General features: G+C 41.2%; 2 protein-coding genes across 10 annotated transcripts in view; one reads left to right on the forward strand and one right to left on the reverse strand.

Annotated features, from left to right (window-relative positions):
- march8 (membrane-associated ring finger (C3HC4) 8) overlaps nt 1–14,364 on the forward strand; it is a 67,906-nt gene extending 53,542 nt beyond the window's left edge. For 7 of the 9 annotated variants that reach the window (XM_026355366.1, XM_026355369.1, XM_026355367.1 and 4 more), the window contains 5 exons: nt 678–757; nt 6,385–6,565; nt 7,583–7,718; nt 9,855–9,869; nt 10,972–14,364. In XM_026355366.1, coding sequence (XP_026211151.1) covers nt 678–757; nt 6,385–6,565; nt 7,583–7,718; nt 9,855–9,869; nt 10,972–11,276 — 717 coding nt within the window. In that variant the 3' untranslated portion in view covers nt 11,277–14,364. The remainder of the gene's footprint in view (nt 1–677; nt 758–6,384; nt 6,566–7,582; nt 7,719–9,854; nt 9,870–10,971) is intronic. The other 2 variants (XM_026355372.1, XM_026355374.1) reach the window with 1 other exon arrangement.
- alox5a (arachidonate 5-lipoxygenase a) lies at nt 13,418–20,796 on the reverse strand. Its single transcript, XM_026355363.1, has 14 exons — nt 19,855–20,796; nt 18,934–19,132; nt 18,745–18,826; nt 18,543–18,665; nt 17,786–17,892; nt 17,532–17,704; nt 17,221–17,367; nt 16,916–17,119; nt 16,750–16,836; nt 16,438–16,616; nt 16,096–16,217; nt 15,571–15,671; nt 15,098–15,268; nt 13,418–14,912 (listed from the first exon to the last, which is right to left on the reverse strand). Exons 1-14 carry the CDS (start codon nt 20,002–20,004, stop codon nt 14,733–14,735), a joined length of 2,025 nt encoding a protein of 674 aa, XP_026211148.1. The 5' UTR covers nt 20,005–20,796; the 3' UTR covers nt 13,418–14,732.
- Between the last annotated feature and the right edge of the window lie 47 nt (nt 20,797–20,843).

Consider the following 20,843-nt stretch of genomic DNA (forward strand, 5'->3'; position numbering starts at 1 on the left):
GGCTGATTGCTTGTGTTTTTGCCCCAAACTTTGTAGCGGCAATCTTGTCATGTTTCCACATATGGTGACTGACTGGTGACTCTTAATATAGTGCAGCTGAAAGAAATCACCAAAACTTTAAAACAGCTGAGGTTGTATAAAAACCAGAAAATTCCTTTAATATCCAATATCATTTGAAGTAATCCTCACCATACTGTTTCTCTAAAGTAAATACTGATGAAAGCTACAATAGACAAACAGAACATGTTTTTATTACCACAGCTTTTACCTGCAGGTGCATCTGTTTAAAAAGTCCACCACCTCACATCCTCCAGCTGTGCTTTTTTCAGTGCCTCATTCTTTAGAAGTCTGTCTCGTAGTCCGTCTTGCCTGCGCTTCGCTCTGTGACGCACTGAGACAGATTTTGCTTGGCACTACTTTAATCACATAGATTAACTGCCAGTATTGTGTTTTTCCTTTTTATTATCCTGGGCATTAGTGTGTGACGTTCTTTTTCTGTAAGGATAAGATTCAGGCGCTGACAGTCTGATAGTTCTCACTACACAGATCTTTAAAATATGATTTTATCCTGTCTTTTTTTACACTAGAGTTTTACTTGCATGTCCCAGTATGGTTTTTTCAGTGATAAATAGTTTTTTTTAAATTTTTATCTTTGTTCTATTTGTTCTGTTTCTAAGGCGGGGAGCCCCACTTCAGTCAACGCCCCATGCAGCTTCTCGAGGACGTCGGTTTCGCCCTCCAGCCAGGACATCTGCAGGTACAGACCACTTCAAACTAAATTCACTCTTCGTGCCACTGATGTAATTTATGTCCATGGTGATGAGAACATGCAAGGTCAATATTTTATCCATTATGGTTGAGGAACCTTGTCAGTGGGCGATGTTGTTTTAACCTTTACCTTGAGCAATGCACTGTCTCTGTTAGTGTGTAATCTACTGTCAAATGGATTTTAAAGTAACATGGGCCATTCGGTGTTTGATATTCTCATGCAGAGGCATGAAAATATCAATATGGTTTCTCCTTTCTTTTTCAATTTCCATTAATTTCAAATGCATGATCTGTTTTGTTTCTCTTTTTTTTTTTTTTTGTTCTTTTCCATTCCTTCTCCTTCTGTCCTTTACCACCCGTTCCTCTTTCATAAACACACATATACTTCTGAACTAGCAGTCCGGATCAGGACTCTCAGAAGAAAACCACAGTGGTTCTATTGAACTCTAATGGTAAAACCTGTACAGGAGGAAATTCAGTGGCCACCCTCTGCACAGATGCTCCACCAGCTTCCAAACAAGCCAAACAACGAGACTGGTTTTCTTTACTCCGGCCCTCCTCTGTCAACGTCCGCCCCAACAGTTCACTTAGGTTTTCTGTGTCTCTGAATGACGTGGGTCAGCGTGTGGACAGTCTCTGTCGTGGGCTGCACTTTATTGATCGAACTTGCTCCGAGGGAGAGCTGGAGCCCGAGGCTGAGCCTGCTCAGCTCTCTGGCTCAAATCAAAGGGCGCACCCACTCAATGGCAAGCTGCCTGCACAGCCCACACACCAGAACCAAAATGCCACCCTCTCGACACGCACTCACCCTCACCTTGTCCCCTCCTTCACCAACAACTACAAATACATGTTGGATGTCACTCCTGACAGTTGTCTCCCATCTGACACCGCCATCAGTGGCCCTCATCATCCTCTTTCCAACATACACCTCCACCCTCTTCACTCCTCGAGCTACAACTTCCTCCATCTCCTCCTCCCCTTCTCTCGATCCTCTACCTCGGCCAGCCTGCAGTGCTCTGAGCTGGGCAGCTGTGCCTCACATCTCCACATCACCAAGTCCTCTAGCACCCTGCTGGGAGGCAGCGAGGCAGGGTTTCCCCCCGAGAATCTACAGGGAGATGATGATGTGTTTGAGGAGGACTTGCCCAGTCCAGCTCCTAGGGGAACAGGCCAGCTGGCAAACCCAGAAACGGGCAATGTGTCTGTGCCAGGTGTTCTTCTAGCCCCCCTGTGCTATATGGATGAGGACAGCGACTTGGACTGCTGCCCGTCCCCTTTGTCAGAGAAAACTGGGCCACTGTCACCCTATTCGCTATCCGGGGACTGTTGCAGGTGGGTGACTGTCTGGATGGTAAAATCCACACCCACCCTTCCTGAGACTTGGTAGAGCCCAGACCCTTCCGCCAATAGGTGCCAGTGAACCCCAGAGTCCTGTGGAGTAGCGAGAACTTCTCATCCTGTAGTGTAAATAACCAGCAAATGCTCACACCATAGCAGTATTTATCCTTACAACCCATGGTAGGAGTGGAGCTGCTAGAAGAATCGGACACATATGTTCTCCTTATGTGTGCGTCTAGTGCAAGAATGTGGCTTCATTTAATTTCATGTAATTTCATTTGACTCTTTGACTGTTAGCTCTGCCATTTCTTCCATTGTGCTGTCAACCTGTGTCTTTTAAATTCATTGTTACAAGATCGATGAGGCCTTACAGTGTCTTACTGTGTGTGGGCTGCGAACAAATGTGACTGATTTTGCCCCTAAGCTTTGCACTAAAGAAATGAATAGCTGCATTTGGCAAAGTTTAGAAAAATATAGACGAGCAAAGGTCAGGATAGAAAAGTAGGGGGCAGGGTGTGTGTCTTTCTTAGAAACGGTGGAACAGAGGGACACACAGGACAACAAATGACATTGATCGTGTCTGTTTGATTGGGTTAACGGAGACCGTGCAGCATTCAGTCTTTTCACTGGGCAGTCAGTTTGATTTGCAGAGCCAGGCCATGTTAGCAATGACAAAATGTGAGTAATATTTGACCACAGTCCAGGTCAAGGCTGCTGGCCCCTACGTGTCTTACTAACTCACAGATACGTCTTATACGTGAGCTGGACTGATCAGAGTCAGAGATCAGGCAGAAGATTACCGGCTTCAAATAGACTGCATAGGCTTTGACTGCACATACACACACGCACACACACAGTGTAAGCTATCTGTTAAGTGGACTAAAGTGTGAGGTCAGAGCTGAGGCTGACCTCATCCAGCGAAGGCGACAAACAGGGTGTTAATTATTATAAAGATGTTATATAGACAACGCTCGCAAAAGTTATGGTAGGAGTACACTGTAGTTCCCCCTTCTCACCTGAGCATATCACCTTACATGAACTTCTTCTAGCAACTGTGATATTGTCTTGTCTAAGGCAGGCAGAGAAGCTTAAACTTAAACTGTTCTTACTGAAAACAGGCTCATGACAACAGGAGACGGAACCAAATGTCTTAAACGTCACATTCTGCACCAAACCACCCTCATGACAGTCACAAATACTAATAGTAAACACATAAACATTTCAGGATATGGGCAAAACAGGGAAAACCTTTAGGGATCTTGAAGTGACATGCTCAGAGAATGAAGAGTGGAAAGATTATCTGAATGCCTCAGGAGAACATTACGAGGACACACCAGGGAACAGGAAGAAAGTGAATGCCTCGCCAGTGCTGTAATGCTGCCGAGCTTGTTTCCCTCTCAGCTTGTGGTGCTTGTGATTTCTGTTTTTCTTCTCACATTTTAATGTTGACATACTCTAACGGCGCCTCTGCCATCTTAAAATTACTGTTAAACAGGGTGCGTTTTGGCTGCTCGAGTGATGCAAATTAAATTTTAACTTCCCGCCCATGCCTAACGGTGCTTGGAATGTGCTGCGGCTGACACACATGCACCTAATTTAGCTCAAAATTTGCAAGATGATTTTGGATTATTATGTTAATCTCTTTAATGCTTGGATGTATGTTACACCGACTGACAAAGCTGAAATTTTCTGTGCTGTGTTTGCGAGATTTGCGTCTTTTAAGTGCTTTTTGAAGCATTTATATCCAATCGTGGCCACAGCCTACATGAAATTTATCAAAAACCTCCCTTCAGTTCCCTTTACTCATATATGGATATATATACTGATTGGAACAATCTGGTGCCATTTTTCCATGGTTATCTCCTCCTACGCTTATACTTACATTAGAATAATCTCTCAAATCTTGACACAAGCAAGTCAGATTTGAGCACCGAGAGACTCCAAGTCCTCAAGCTAATTTAATTATTTTATTTATTGAAATATGAGTACACTGTGTGTGGGATAAGAACCTGCACTTTATTATTTTACAATCCATGAAAACGGGTAAGGCAGCCAAGTCACAACCAATAGGAAAAAAAGCCTCTTTCAGAGATGTTAATTGTGTCTCATCTATCCTTTAATCCCTCTGTCCTCACTCCTCTCTCTCTCTCCACCTCCTCCTCTGGGTGAGAAACTCATAGGAATGACCTGTTTTTATCCTGCTTCGTTCACGTTGTCTTTTAATCTTGTAACACTTTGGCCAGATCAGTGACGCCTGGAAATAGACATGATCTTGTTCGCTCACTTTCTCACGTGTGGATGTGGATGTGATGCATGTGGGTGTGCATGTGTACTCTCATCCTCCTCTGAACCGGGATCAGGACAATCCCATTTGAACACACTCTCTTTCTCTCTCCTCTCCTTCTGCACCCTTATCTATGCTTTTGTTTGCTTGTTTCTTCTTCACAGATGCCTTTTCCTGGTTTATGCATCTGTTGGTAGAAAGTGGTTGGTTATTGATTTGAACAATAGGTTGCGTTCCCCTGCCCTTGCCTGGCCTTGTTTGAGTTTTAAGGCTCTGTGGGGACATCATGTGCATTTTATTCCACACTACAAGAGATTTTCCTCCCTTTTACTATTGCTCTGTTAGTCTAGCCAGACACCTCGACCTGACCTTTAATCAAAGTGTGGTCGTGGTGGAACAAGTAGCAGCTGATTTGGGTGCTTATTACTCATTTTCCGAGGACTCAGGTCTGATCTGAAGAGCGACAACAAGATGTCCTGACACTGAATTCTGAGATCATAACGACTTTAGCTTCTGTTTCCTCCAAGTCAGGTGTGTGCATGTGATGTTCACTCACTGTGACTGAGGTAATGGGTTACTCTAATAACCTTCTCCAAATAACCACTCAAACTCACTGCTTTTGCAGACTGCAATTGACTTACTGATGAAAGTATGTACACAACCTGAAATCTCTCTCTAACACACACACACACACACACACACACACACACACACACACACACACACACACACACACACACACACACACACACACACACACACACACACACTCCAACTCTCTTGCTGGCAGCTGAACAGACACATTTTAACTTAAGCTGAACAGACAGACTCAGACAAATACACTCCTCCTTAGTGTGAGTGACTAATAGATGCTGTCCTCCAAACTTCCAGACAGTGTCCAATAAATGTGATCTTGAGGAGGAGAGAGGGACCACTTTGTTCTGACATTACACATGTGATTGGTTCCTCTCACAGAAAAACCTGTCCAGCAGTCCTTAGAGACACCTAATCGAATGTTCCAGTTGTCTGCCTGTTAAATTGAATGCAATTGCTTGTAGGGGCCTTGTGACAAATACCAGGCTTGAGATAAAAATTTCAGATAAGGTTATTTTTTTAGGTCAGTGTTTGTGGTTGCAATGGTTCCTAAACAGTAGTTGTGCCCGATAGGAGGTACTCCTGTTGTCAGTGGTCACATGGGGATTATAGAGTAGCTCAGCTTGTCATAGAGAAACAGTCATTTAATTAAAATATCTACAAGGTGTCGTGTGTACTAAATAGTTACTGGCATCATCCAATTTCAAATTTATTAGGAACTTGTGTGACATGACAGGGCGTGTTGATGATGACGTACCTGACTTCATGTGAGAGGTCTGTGGTGGCATGTCTGAAACAAAAGCTTGGGAACCACTGATGATTGAATGCCACATCGCTGATGTTTGCATTCCTTGTATACATAATTTTTTCAGGCGACTTGTTGGAGTTCTCCCAACAGTGAAACTAAAATTGGTACTGCCCCCACTGCAGGGTATCTGAAATTAGATTTTCTGTAGCACAATTTTGTGCTGCGACGTTGCAAGAACACAGAAGATTATTTTCTGAAAATGTCATTTTGATTTGCAAATGAAGTGCCTTGAATCAAATTACTTTGTCTTGATTGAGTTTATCCATGTGGGATATGTGTTGTGGTCTGCGTTCCAGGTGTTAATATGCTTTTAAATTTGTAAAATTATATTCCCATCTGCCGAGAGTCTATATCTGTGGCAGGTGTGGAATAAATGAGAATTTTGTAAACACAGTCTTGTACATACTTCAGGAGAATGCTACAAGTTTTCTCAGATATGTTCCAAAACTCAAGTTTGCTCAAGTTTCTGGAAATATCTGTCAGCTTTGCCTGCCAACTTTTCTCTTTTTGATCTTTCCTCTCCCCTGTCTTCCTTCTATTACAGCTATCTTGCCTCTAGCTTAGTGTTGACAGTATTCTTTTGCTCCTGCAGGATTTGTCACTGTGAAGGAGATGACGAGAGTCCTCTGATCACACCCTGCCACTGCACAGGGAGCCTGCGCTTCGTCCACCAGGGTTGTCTGCAGCAGTGGATCAAGAGCTCTGACACTCGCTGCTGTGAGCTCTGTAAATATGAGTTCATCATGGAGACCAAGCTCAAACCCCTGCGCAAGGTAAGACAACGTTGATATATGTACATATATACATCTATAGTGGAATGTAAAGTCATTACTGTTTGTGTTTGTTATTTCAGTCTCAGGGTGTCATCGTGTCAGCTAAACTCACATCGCTCCTTTGTTAAGAAGCTGAAAATGCCAAAAGAAGTCTCCAATCTGTCACGTCTATAAAACAGGCATGACACTGAGCTTTGAAGCCGTTTTCATAAGAGGAACCTCTGGTGGTGGGGGGGCTGATTCATTTCAAGTGGTTTAGAGGCAGTGCACTTCCATTAATGGCTCTTATCAATCGCTGTAGCTTGGAGATAGCAGGACACTCTAATTAAAATGCCTCCACCCTTCATTAGCTACACAAAAGGCCTTAAACAAATGCTCTGCTGTTAATAGCTTCTGAATCCCACTGGCGAACACTGATGGTATTTGTATGTGAGGGCGCAAAGAATTTTGTGATGAGGATATTGGTCTTGGGATGAAGTGTTTACCAAAGGATGCTTGATTGAATCTCATTCTGCAACACTGAGTTCCTGTCAGAGTGACCCAGAGATTGTTTAATTTCATTTCTGAATATTTGAATCTGGATGTCGGTAGAGCACGTGCGGCTTATTTATCTTACTAGCTTTGTTATTTTGTATTTTCTTTGTATCACTAGCCTCATTTCCTGAGTATGCAGCCAGTGACAGACAAGTGTGTTACAGTACATTAACTAAATTGTCTGGCAGGCATCAGGGTACCTGGCCTCTGTGCAATGAGTGCCTCATGCCACTTTTCTCCTCTTATTCGCACTGCCAAGATGTATTATGTTGTGCTGGATCTCAGTCACAACAGGTGAATGCTCTCCATCAAATATTTAGCTCATACTCTGAGCTGCTCCAGAAAACACCAGAGAGAGACAATAGTTGAATTGCTTTAAGTTTTAAGTGTGTTTGAAAGTATGCATGTGTTTCTCTGCATAAACACATAGTGTGTGCCCCTTTAAACCTCTCAGCTGTCCTCATTTTGTCTTCTCTGCTGCAGTGGGAGAAGCTACAGATGACAGCGAGTGAGAGAAGGAAGATCATGTGTTCGGTCACCTTCCACGTCATCGCCATCACCTGCGTGGTGTGGTCACTCTATGTTCTAATCGACAGAACAGCAGAGGAAATCAGACAAGGTCAGCACTGACTCAGGAGCACACACACACACACACACACACACACACACACACACACACACACACACACACACACACACACACACACACACACACAAGTATTAACACAATCTCATTGTGTGTTGGATGTAGTGTTGTTCCTCAATTCATCCACCATCACCCAATCATTCATGTGCAGTATTTAATGACACATCTGCTTAAACTAGTAGTGTGCACTGTTGAGTGGTGGGAGTGTGAATAGTGTGAAATGTTCTCTAAGACTGGAATATACTGTATGTGGGCGTAATTCACTTGCAGAAACTCAGTAGGCATAAAAGTCAGGGCTGAACAAATGTGTAAAAGCATTAGCTATTTACTTTTATTGCCTGGACTCTCCACTCAGTCCAATTCAGTTCTTCAGACCCACAATACAATTATAATAGATGAAAGATTTATTTATATATATACAAAGTGGCAAAAAAGTATCTGAACCTTTTGAAATTTTGTGGTTTTCTGCATTAATTTGTCATAAAACATGATCTGATCTTCATCTAAGTGTAATAAAAGTCTTTATTCAACCATAAAGACCTTAGTGACCTTTTTATGCCAGATGCAGTGCTGTGGATTATCTTTCTTAATAGTTCAATATAGTTTCATCAGGACACAAAACATTTTGCCAACACTGCTGTGGAGTGCCAACGTGCTCTTTCGCAAATTTTGGGCATGCAGCAATATTCTTTTTAGTAACCAGCTACTTCCTTTGTGCCGTCCTGTCATTACACCCTGCTACTTCGATGTTTTACCTACTGTAGACTCATGAACACAGATGTTAGCCAGTTCCAAAGATGCCTTCAAGTCTTTGGCTGTCACTCGGGGTTGCTTCTTTATCTTAAGGAATGTTTGTTGTGCACATTATATCTGTTGATACTCTTGACTTAGATGAAGATCAGATCACACTTTATAACAAATTAATGCAAAAAAAGCATGAAATTCCAAAAGGTTCACATACTTTTTATTGCCACTGTTTTATATTTGGATTTATTATTTGAAGATGCATATTGACATTAAAACTTTCAGAGTGAAGCTAGCTAGGCGATTTCGATTCTTTATTTCATCGAGGAGGTTAGTTCAGTTTCCACGTGTGTGTGGTATGAATTAAAATGACTAAGCTGAAGGTCACTGCATGATTAACATTCAAGTATACGTTTTAAAGGAATGGTCTTATTCACAAAGTCTATATAGTAAATATAAAGCTACAGACTTCAGGCTGCAGCATCATGTTTAGTATTCAGGTATGAATGTGGTATCAATCCTGTCATCTATCATCAGCAGAGAACATGAATAAACATACTTCTCAAAATGCCAGACTATTCATTCAAGGATTTTCTGTCATCATTTTTCAGCAGTATTATGTTTCAGTGCCAAACTGGAAGCTGGTGCTGACTGACTGTAAAAGCTACAGGCATTAATCCAGCAAGTAGTTGGTAGGGGATTACTCTCCTTACAAAACGAAGAATAAGATTAAAACAATATAAGCTTCTGTCGCAGCCCCAAGAGCTCGGATTGCTCCTCACATCCATCATGACCTTAAGTGATCAGCAGTATTTGTAATAGAAATAATGTGAAAGATGGGCTCTCTTTATCTGGGCTAAAACTGGAGAAGGATGCTTTAATGATGAGCTGTTACAGGATCTGCTGGCACTTTGTGTCCTGCCACTCATTCCTCTCTGGCATATCTGGTGCTTCTGAGGCTGAGTACAGATGGAAGAGCAGGCTGCGCCTGTTTAGTCCAACCTGATGATTCAGACTTGTTAGAGTCCCCGAGGGCTGTCAGGTTCAATCACCATGGTGATTACTAATAGTTCCTCACCAGTCTTGTCTGTCTTCTGCCAAGTCACATCGAACCACAGTTATGTTTTTTGCTCTTAAATTGCTTTCAAAGATTACAGCAGAGTTGGCCCTAATGCACCTTGAAATGTATTTTATTAACTACTGTATGTTGATTTGTCAAGCAGATTGAATGATTATGATTGCATGATGAATTACTTCCTTAAGTGTGCAACTGTAAAAATTGACTTCACTGCACTTTGCCTTTTCTCCTAATCTGTTTGTGTGCCTTGGTAATACATGATGCGTACACTCTTTTCACTCATGCAGCCGGAAGAATCCCAGGTAAACAATTCATCTTTAACCTTTTGACTTTAAAACTGTGTTTCCCTCGTCAGCCTCTCTGTCAGCTGTATCCAGTGCCTTTGCCACTGCACTTTAAACCCCTTTGCCTTCCCTATGCTGCCTGTTCACGCTGCCTTCCAACTTAATGAATGCAGACATGTAAGAGTTGAGGCTCAGCTACTATATGCGGAAAAGAATTTGGGATGTTGCAGGTCATGACACCTGAATCCCCAGGCCACTCTCTTTCTTTCTATTCATGTTGCTATGGCATTAAAAATGGCTTTAAATAATTAAAAATGAAAGAAATAATTAACCTCATGTTCATTTTTTGGTCATGTTAATTGTATTAGAGTTGTAAGTGTTGATAAAATCCTTTATCACAGCCTGTTAAAATATGATTACATTACCAGTTTACTTTGTGTGATGTAGAGTATTTTTTAGTTGGGAAACATTTATAGTATACACAAAATCTCTTACAGTAGATGCTATTGTATCATACCATATGTCATTTTATGCACCAGCTGTCCTTCATTACCACACGTACAGGGACCCGATTTTGACCTAAATAAACATAAACCATCTGGAAATTGCATTTTTATATGTATGTATTTAACATCTATGTAGCTATTTTAACGAAAATCACAATGAAATTAATTCCATAGTATAATAGAATGGGCTGCAGTAATGTAACAGATGAAAAATTTGCAATAACAGCGAACGGCCTTTATAGTTACCCTGCATCCTAAAGAACAGTACAGACATTGTAATATTGTTCTGTCCATTTGGCTTTCATACATTGTCAGTGCATTGTATGGCAGTTTTACCAACTACATATCTTCCCTGTTAATGCAAATTGTAGTTCAGGGCTGATATGTTGAATGATCCACAGAAATAGGAGTTAAATTTGCAGAAGCTTATTGAGCCATTCCTCTGCTTCTTGTGAACTTGTGCATTGTGACCTTGCAATCTTCTGAAATTAAAGAGTATACATAAAGTACATGTACTAAACTGTACACTGTCACTTTTATTGTGCAATACTTTTTTATCACACACTTTGTTTGACTTGTGTATTTGTCTTTTGTGTTTATTATCTGTCCCTCAGGAATCCTCGAATGGCCTTTCTGGACCAAGCTAGTGGTGGTAGCCATTGGTTTTACAGGTGGACTGGTGTTCATGTACGTCCAGTGCAAAGTCTACATCCATCTATGGAAGAGACTGAAAGCTTACAACCGGGTCATATATGTCCAGAATCGGCCGGACATGTGTAAAAAGCTGGTGCTGGAGAAGCCACCTCTTGTGGAGCCGAATCTTGAGAACAAGGAGGCTTTGGCCCAGACCCAGTCGGACACAAACTCCTCCCAGTACACAGAGACAGAGGACTACAGTATGGAGGTGCTCCATGTCTGACCACTCAATCCACGCCATTAGCTGTCCTACACATGCTACACACACACACAAACAGGCCCACAGTGAAGAGTAGCAGCCATGGAAACTTTTTGACTGAGGAACAACCACACACTCCTCTTTCTCTGATCCCAGAATGACCCATCCTGGTCGTCCTGGTCCTCCTCTGGGCATCTTATGTTCCTAAAATCTACAGAGACAGACACACCACAACTATCTTCTTGTTCTTGTATCTACATTCCTCCTATCAGACCTTATTACTTCCTCCACCTGCACCCACAGTCCACACTCTTGCCTCTTTCCTTTCCCACGACCGGATGGTTTTTACTGACTTCTGTAAATGTCTCAAGAGGCCTGACGCACACCACACTATACAAACACACACACACACACACGCACGCACTTGTGTGTACACCTCTGGCAGAGCAGGACTGAGACAAAATAGACTCAAATGGCTCTGGAGGTCTACCCATCTCTGGTGTGTGGTTTGTTTGCTTGTGGGTTTGTTGGATTTGTTCGTTTTGGGCTAAGCTACCATGGATCTGTATGTAGCGTTGTGCATCGGATTTCTGGAGAATTCCAGCTACTGCCATCTCCGTTGCTGTGGTCTGTCAAGTCTGTGCTGGTCTGGATCTGACCGGGCCTTGATCTGGACATGCATCAAAGCACTTTTGTTTTTTAGTTCCCACAACGGCCCCCTTCCCTTTCCTCAGCTCCTTGTTTTTTTTCTTTAATATTACTTAAGTCTTATATTGGGGATACCACATACAGGGAGAGCACATTCAGACAAACCTGGAAATGTTGGTATTATTTGACTCTGAGTTTCCTCATATGCACACAAACTAATGTATAAACCCACGCATGGATGAGAAAAAAGGAATCTGGGTAAAAAAAAAAAAGGGAATCGTGCTGAAAGAAACATTTGAATGTTTAAGTCCAAACTGAGAAAGTTTGTTTCGAATATGAAAGTCCAGGCTCAGTGCTCTAATGTATAATGGAAAATCCAGCCACATGACTCCTCTGTCCCAACACAAACTTTGTGAAGGCTTTGAGAATGTAAACTTTTTAAAAAATGATTAAAAAAACAAAAAACAAAAACAAAACAAAAAAAAAAAAAAACAATTTTTACTGGTCACAGGAAATTGCAAGATGATTTCCATGTCTTGGTCATAATGAGAGCCTCTTGGCATAAACAGCATCGCTCATGTTTTTCTATCATGCAAATGACACAGTATTTACAGTGTGATAGTCCGTGTGCAGTTTTTTTTTTTTATTATTCTTTGCTAAGCCATTTAATACACCTTGAGAAATCCACAGCTACCCGTTTTTAGTCTGCCTGTCGCTTCAAACATGTGCACACAGCGCACACCAATTAACCCCAAGGATATGTAAAAACAGACTCCACTGCTTAAATAAAGCTTTATCGTGCAGGTGAAGACCTTCGCACTCCACCTCTGCAGTTATGTTAACACATTTCAGCAGACTATCACGTGTCAGAGCAGATGTTTCAACATGACAAGACATTACCAAGCATTTCATCCAAACAGACGATTCAGTGTCGGTCGGTTTCTTCTGGTGAGAGTCTTGTCACGTGGTGGAGGCGGGCTATTTTAGTACTTAATCACAAGGCAGAAAACATTTAGCCTCTATTTGACTGTTTTGACTCCGATCTTATCTCATTTGTGTCACAAATAGTCAGTTTAAATATTGAAGCAGCCTCGTTTAGATTAGTGTGGTAAATGTCACTGCAGGTCATTACATTAAGGAACAACTCCATCATTTATTTTGCAATAAAAACAATGCAATACATCCACACTTTGCTTTGCTGTGCAGTGCACCGTCTATATGGTGACGTATTGATGATCTGACTGGTGCGCAATCTGCTGGAGAGGAGCTGGCGCCACCATCTGAGATAGGCAGCAGTGGATTTCTCAGGGCAACGTGTTTTGGGGCTTACAGTCATTGTAAGTGCTTTTTGTGTATGTGAGAGCACAGCGATGCCAGGCTCATGTTGAGCCCCATAGCCATTCCAGCAGCACACATCTTTTTAAAAACTGTCTTTGATACCAGTCTGTGAACAATGATGGTCCAACAACATACCTGACAATTACTGCTCAGCGGCAGCAATAAATTATATCAACATGGTTTGTTTTTTTTGCAACAGTACAAACTGTACTTGTGTATATGCCCCATGGTGACTTGAGATCTGGAGTCTGTTGTAATTTTAATACATAACATGAGCCGAGGGCGTCGTTGTTGGATTAAGTCCTAGTAACTAGAAGCTTCTCTAAACTTGGGTGCGATCGGGATGTGAGGCTCAGTGCAATTAGACAGATAAAAAGTGCAATTACCCTTTTGTTGTTGTTCTATTCAGTAGTTATGTACTGGTGTTTAATGTCCAGAGTAGTCCTCTGGGTATAACAGATTATTTCTTCATTTTGTGTTGTATTTATTTTTAAAAGAAAAGTGAGTAAATTTTGTTCATTTATAAACCCCTTTCATTAGTGATTTTATGTAACTTACAGTTATTCCCAGGCGTAAATGTGTGTTTTGCACTTAACTTGTGACTTATGTGAACATATACTCTTCCTTCCCACTTTTTTTAATGAGTTAAATAGCTTGTTAAATTCAGTTTTAAATAGACACTCAACTACAGCATTCATTTTGAACATTTCATGTTTTCCAACTAAAATCAACATGGAATTCATGGACATACAGTTTTTTAACTTTCTACTCATAGGAGCTGGCTCCTATGAGTAGAAAGTGTAGACTGGTAGCTTTTAAGTCTTGATGTTTCTGTCTCTTTGCCCTGTTGCTTAAACGATATTATGTCTGGGAATAGTGTAACTTGCACAAAGCTACATTTGTTTACTACTGACTGGACTTGAACATATATGACTGTTCCCCTGTCTTATGATATCATTCCACAAGTTTGTCTGTGAATTTACTTTGGAATAGTAACTGTAAAGAATTTGGTAAAAAGTACTTTTGTTTTTAAGAGATATATTGATGTGTTTTCAGTTTAATTTCCCATGTTTGAACAAAGTATGTAGAATTAAAAAGAACCAAATAAAACTTACTTTTACTTTTACCTCTATGTCTTTCACAATGTATGCATCTGAATTTAAATGTTAGTGCAACCGGATCTGTTAGTAGTGGTGACACTATTACACATATAACTTGCACATGAGTTTTATATTTTATCCAGGTTTGGCTGTTATGTCCTGAAAAAAGAGCAGGTCTTAACAGTTTATTTCACTCAAACAAGTGGCAAAAAACAAATTGAAAATCAAAACTGAAGTTTGGAAATTCACAGATTTTGGCACAAATGCATTTGAATATACAGCAATATAGATCTTTCTAACAGCGTATGTAGACAGGTCAGCAACGGCACAATCGCTGTGTCATTGTGCTAGTTGTAAGGAGGGACATCATCTCCTCACAAGTGAGTTTTATTCCTCAAACAGCAACACTATTTGGGATTTTGTCAGGAGACAGGTTATAGTATGGCAGCTTCTTCCCCTCATTCCTCATCTTGATGGAGCGGGAGATCTCTGCCAGCTGCTTCCTGAACTTCTCCATGGCCGCCTTTACTGGCTTCTCTATGAAGTGCTCATCAGGATACATGCCCAGGTAAAGCTGCAGGACGGGAGAGAAGATGGGTCATTTAGTCTGCAACAACAAAGACATTTGGTGCAGATGGACTGTTCTTGGCGGAAATATGAAATGTTTCATTTGTAACAAGCTAATGATCCTTAAAACGAGCCGGTGAAGAACGATACGTGCACGTCCATGTGTGCAGTGATTGACTGCACTTTCCATACCTCATTTTCCTGATATTGGCTCAGGGCCCAGACGGCCCCTAGGTGCCAGCTCGAGCGTCCGCGATCAGGGAGGCTCTCGATGATCATGTTCACATTAGCCAAGCCCTTCTTGTTGGGTGGAGGCTTCCGCATGGTAGATGGAGCGTTGGGGATCCAGGAACACCAATCATACTAGATGGTGTACGCAGAAACACAGTATGTGCATTTGGACAATTACACAAGCACATTTCAGAACTTAAGTCGGATAGATTTTATGTAATATAACACATCATTAAAAGATTGAACCAGTGATTCTTTACTTAAGTCGAGGTTGTAAGAACCATGTAAGCATGTGAGCATACACAGAAATTGTGAAACCAAACAGCCTGGTGGTCAAAACTGTCCATATTACATGTTACCCAATCTACAAGTATTCATTCACAACATTAGAACATTTTTTACAACATAAAAAATGTTGAATACGAGGTTCTCACCTGTCCGAAGTTGACTGCTGCGTGTTGAGCTGAAGCAGTGAACACAATCACAGTCAGATACTCTATCAGCTCCTCCCGTGAGTTCAGAGATTTGGGAAACTCTATGCACAGATTGTGGGCAGACAGAACTCACAAAGTGAACTTAAATCTTTTCAAAACACACGTTCTTTTGTAAGAGTTGCTATTTAAAAAAAAAAAAGGTATGTGCACAGGGCACGCAAATAGGTGAAATACAGGAAGGGTATTACAACACTGGAGCTCAGTGAGTGACAACATCATAAAACATCCTGTGGTTTCCTGTGTTCACCCTCAAAACAGTTGTCTATGGCACAGCAGAGCTGAATTTGATGCCGTCTGTTCTCTGTCATACCTGTCTCCTTCAGAAAATCTTACATTAATGAAATATTGAAAGGGACTGAGCCTCATAAATAAGACTATACTACTTTGTTAGATGCTGCATTTTCAATGGTTCTTGGAGTGCTGAAAGAAAAATGATACAGCAGGACACCTGCAATGTACACCCACCACAGTGATCAAAGTCCTGCATCCCGAAGCTGCACACGTCTTTAATGAAGGCTTGAATTTCTTCATCTCCCTGCAACCTCTCATCGCTGGTATAGTAGATATGCACCACATCAGACACAAAGCTGCCAGAAGTAAAACAAGACACAAGTCACGTATAAAGGAAATCAAAATGCTTTAACTTCTCTCTCTGTAATTTTGTATCTTTCGTACACACACACACACAAACACACACACACTCGCACGCACGCCAGGGTAGAAATGTTTCCACAGCTCTCAGTATTTGTTTTGTCATGACTGTTCTAAGCCTCAAAGACACAAACTCTAAAGTGAACTTCTCCTCACCTCTTGGTAGCCTCCCACACCCTGTAGCCATCGTCTCTGTAGAAATAAGTGGGCAGCTCGTCCTTGTTTTCCATCCCGCGGGCTTTAATCATATCAGGGAAGCACAGAGACCTGAAGGTCAGAGACTTCATGGCCTTTTGAACCATCTGGACATGTCCACCTCCACCTGTTGCATTTGCCTTGGTGGAGAAGAAAGACACTCATCACGATCCCTGCTGCTAATGTGTGTGGTCTTTATTTATTTATGTATTTATTTTCATGTATGCATGCGGCCTCTTTGTAAACTGCTCTTCTACAGGTTCACACACTCACCTTGTCAAAGATGCCACACTCACAGATGAGCTGCTCTCTGGCTTTGGTGTTGATGGCGATGGTAAAACGAATGTGTGGGATAAGAAGCTGGGAGGAGTAAAACCACTACGTGAATCATTCAGGCAATCAGTTGATCAGTTAAACAATTCGTGACTCAGTGTTTTACCTTATACACAGGATGAACAGCAGGGAGCTGCCTGTACATGGCGATACCGAACATCTCTGTAATGAGGTGTGTCCTGAGCAAGTGTGTGACAGTCTGGTGGTGCTGGAAGTCAGCTGAGCGGACCCAGATCTTAGCCAGCAGCCAGTCATACTGACTGTCAGTGGGCAGGAAGATTGGGGTGTCTTCACCAGGCGTCTGGCCGAGCTGGAAAAAGGCAGACGATGAGTTAGAAAGTGGATTTATACTGGAAAAAAATAAAGCTTCCATCATAATGTAAAACCTGTTGTTGGTCATCGTCACTGTACCTGTATGGCGATGGGCAGGATCTTGTTCTGATCATTCTTGTAGAGCAGACAGATTGGAGCTGCCAGGTACTGCAGTGTGCACGGGTCTGTGCTGTTAGCATTGATCCCTTCTAACATCTCGTAGTCCACTATGTAAATGTTACCTGCCTGGAGCCAGAACATTGCTTTACATGGTATGACGTTGGGACAATTAAAGAGAGTTTGTAAAGTTTTTCTCTAGTTATATTCTTCAAAAAAACACTGACATTTTTATCTTTAACATGGAAAAAAATACTGTAAGTTCCATAGAAACATAGCCATATCTCCAGTACCTCTATTTCCTGCTCCAGAGTCATGTCTCTCTCCAGGCTGACAGAAACCATCTCATGAGTGACAGGAAACTTCTCAGGTAATTTGGTGCATTTTTCAATTATTACAGGGTTGCACCCATTTAGGAACTGGTATCCAAACATGAAGTCCTCCTTCCAGTGTTGCATCACATACTCTATAATATAATAGAATAGAATTTAATTAAATAGAATATGATAGAATAGAATATGATAGAAAATAATAGAATACAACATACCTGAGATTGTGTTTTTGATTCTCAAAAAGATTCTTTCAAAGTCACTGAAGTCACTCCAGGAGGACTGGAACATGTGCATGAACTGGTTCACAAACAGGTTTTCTATTCTGGAAATGATTAGTTTTCTTTCATCATCATCTTCATCATCCTTTTTAACATCATGATGATATTTGTCTCCATAGTTACATTTGTGTAACATATCAAACACTTCAATTAAAAATGGATTCTGGCAGAGTGTTATGCGTTATTGTTTATATTATATTGTTTTGGAGCAAGAAGCCTGAAATGCAAATTTACTTAGTAATTTTTTCTCAAAAAGATGAAGCATTTCTAACATGGCATGACTTATCTTCCATCACATCGCTACTCCACAGCCTGAATAATTTGCATTTTCAAAAAACTGGCATTTTTACCTTTTTCAGAACTGCTGCAAAGTACAAACAGTTGTGTTTCGGATCTGTTTTGTACCATTGTGTTTGAGTGCAAGTTCATATGCCTTAATGAAATGCAAATGTCCCAGGTGATAAACACACAATAGCGCCTGTGTTTTTCCAGGTAACCCTGACATGAAAACAGAGGCCTGTTATAAGATTAGAGCTCAACATCTGATCATAATATCCTGAAGGTTTTGCATTAAAAAGCACCTCGCTGGCCAACACTCGACTGACTCACTCTGCTCTGTCTTTAATGACTTCAACCTTCCTTCACAGCTACTGTCAATCTGTCCAAGCTTTACTAAAGCATGGAAAGTACGTACGCCTTAGTGTAGTTCAGTACGAAGTCCACTCCCTTTTCACTGTCAAACTGGATGTCCCGGGGCAAATCCTTGTGTCTGTTTGCATCTATGCTCATAGGAAAGCCTGGCTGCCATTCTCTCCATCTATAAAACACAGCAGTGCTGTTAGTGAGCAGTTTCCTACAAGATGCAAAAACCAAACGCACGTGTCGGGTGAACTTGCCTGTAGGTCTTTCTCCTTGAATCCAGCTCTTTTTGTCTGTGCTGCTTGAGCAGGCTTGTTTTATCATCCTGGGGTAGATGTGCTACAAAAGACACAGGACAAAGAGACATTGTATGTTTTTGTGCTGCAGAGTCTGACTGTACTGAACAGCAGGTAGTCTATTAAGCAAAAAAGACAAATGATGACCACCTCTTCCATCTCGCAGCACCACTTCCTTGTCATCCACCAGCCAGCGGAAGCAAGGGAACTCCACGTAGTCTCCAGACGGAGTCTTGACTGTGATGTACCTACAGTACCAGTCATCAAGAACCCAGTACTTCTTCTTTTCTATCTTCACCAACACAATATCACCCAGGTCTTCATCAACTTTCAGGTCGTACGAATCCACCTGCAAATTCAGTGGACTGTTAAATACATGCTTGATAAATTCAGAAGTTCGTTCAGTAAATGTCATTCGTTGGTTTTCCATAACTGCCGTTATCTAAAAGGGAAATGGTGAAATGCATTTCACATCAAGTGGCACGTTTTTGTAAGAATTAAATAAATAAATTCAAATAAGTTTCCTAAATCTGACATGTGAAGTGGCACCTCACATCTCTCACCACACTGAGGCTACACATGAAAAAGCCACACAGTAGAGGTAGATTTTATCTTTTAATATAAAATTCATTAGGCAAAAAAAAAAGTCAACTTTGTTTTGTTTTTGTAAAACTCTTGTTTACTCATAGTCATGTTGTCAGCCAGTGACCTACTAAACACGTTTGACATTTGCAATGTAGAGAAAGTTTCAGGAAGCACAATTACCTGCTCTTTTTCAGCTCATATTTTAGGTTTCTATTTATGGATTGACTTTATTTCAAAAGGTGATGTGCAAAGCTGCTATAGAAATAAACTCTTCTTATGTGCGATTCTCCTTAAGCAATTATTTGTAATTTTAGGTGTGACAGTGTATCTGTCACTGCATGTGGTCTGATGAGAATAAACTGATGGCAGCAAAAGAAAAACTCATACATTGAATATCTGTGTGGAGTTGTTTATGATTCACTGTAATGAATGCGATTGTTAAAGAGTCATCGTTATGCAGCTCTGCAGCAGTGTAACATCACTTACCGCCCCTCTCTCAAAGTCATTGTACAAAGGTTTGTCCAGCAGCGTTCTCTCGCTGCACTGCTCCGTGCCCACCAGTGTAATGTAGATATAGTCGTCTGTCCCTGCAAACCACTGGTTCCCTGTGGCAACAGTCACTGTGTAATTTGGCATGGTCGACAAAGATGACTCCAAAAATGTCCGAACAACTTCTGACGATGAACAAAAAAAATCTGCAGGAAAGCAAGTCTACACACCCGTGAGACGCTCTCTCTCAAGGATGTAGCAAAAATTTCCCCTTTTTACTCAGCACTGTCGTTCTATTACTGATGTACACTTCTCACTTCTGCCCACTTCTCTTGCACAAACGCCACAAACACCAAGAAAATGTGCAATCACACAGTTGAGGGAGGTGCAGGACACAGGCAAGCTATCGTCCCCTCTGTGTTAGGAGTGATCTCCACCCCTACACATTAAATGATCTTCCTACATGTGATATGAGTGGTGATTTCTGGTGTGTAGACATGTATGTGGGCACAGGAAAAGGTTTCTTAATCTAGCAGTTGGTATCAAATTATTTCTCTTTCTCAGCCAACAACAGGAGAGTGTTTTTTCTTTAAACAAAGCAGAATATATGTCTGAAATTTAATCAAAAATAGAGAAAACAGGTTTGTTTGGGCTGTTAAACTGTAAATAATACTAACGTGGAAATGTAGTGCGTAAGAAACATCAGAACGTCCACATCTTTTACACATCACATTTACAAGTCAAATCAGTCTGTGACATCGGACAACAACAAGTAGTGTATTCCAGTCTGAGTGACACAAATGCAAATGCATCATCAGTCCCTCTGTGGTTTTATAGACAAAACTGTAACACAAACTGTAACAAGAGTCTGTATGTGTGCCACTCAAAGTGGGAAAAATTAACTAATTTCTGCTTCAAAAGGTTTTTTTTCCCCTTAATTCATGTACTGCCACTTCCCCTTCAGTCAAAAAACAGTGTAAACGTGT

This window comes from Anabas testudineus, chromosome 15 (genome assembly GCF_900324465.2).
Source record: "Anabas testudineus chromosome 15, fAnaTes1.2, whole genome shotgun sequence".
Lineage (NCBI taxonomy): Eukaryota > Metazoa > Chordata > Actinopteri > Anabantiformes > Anabantidae > Anabas > Anabas testudineus.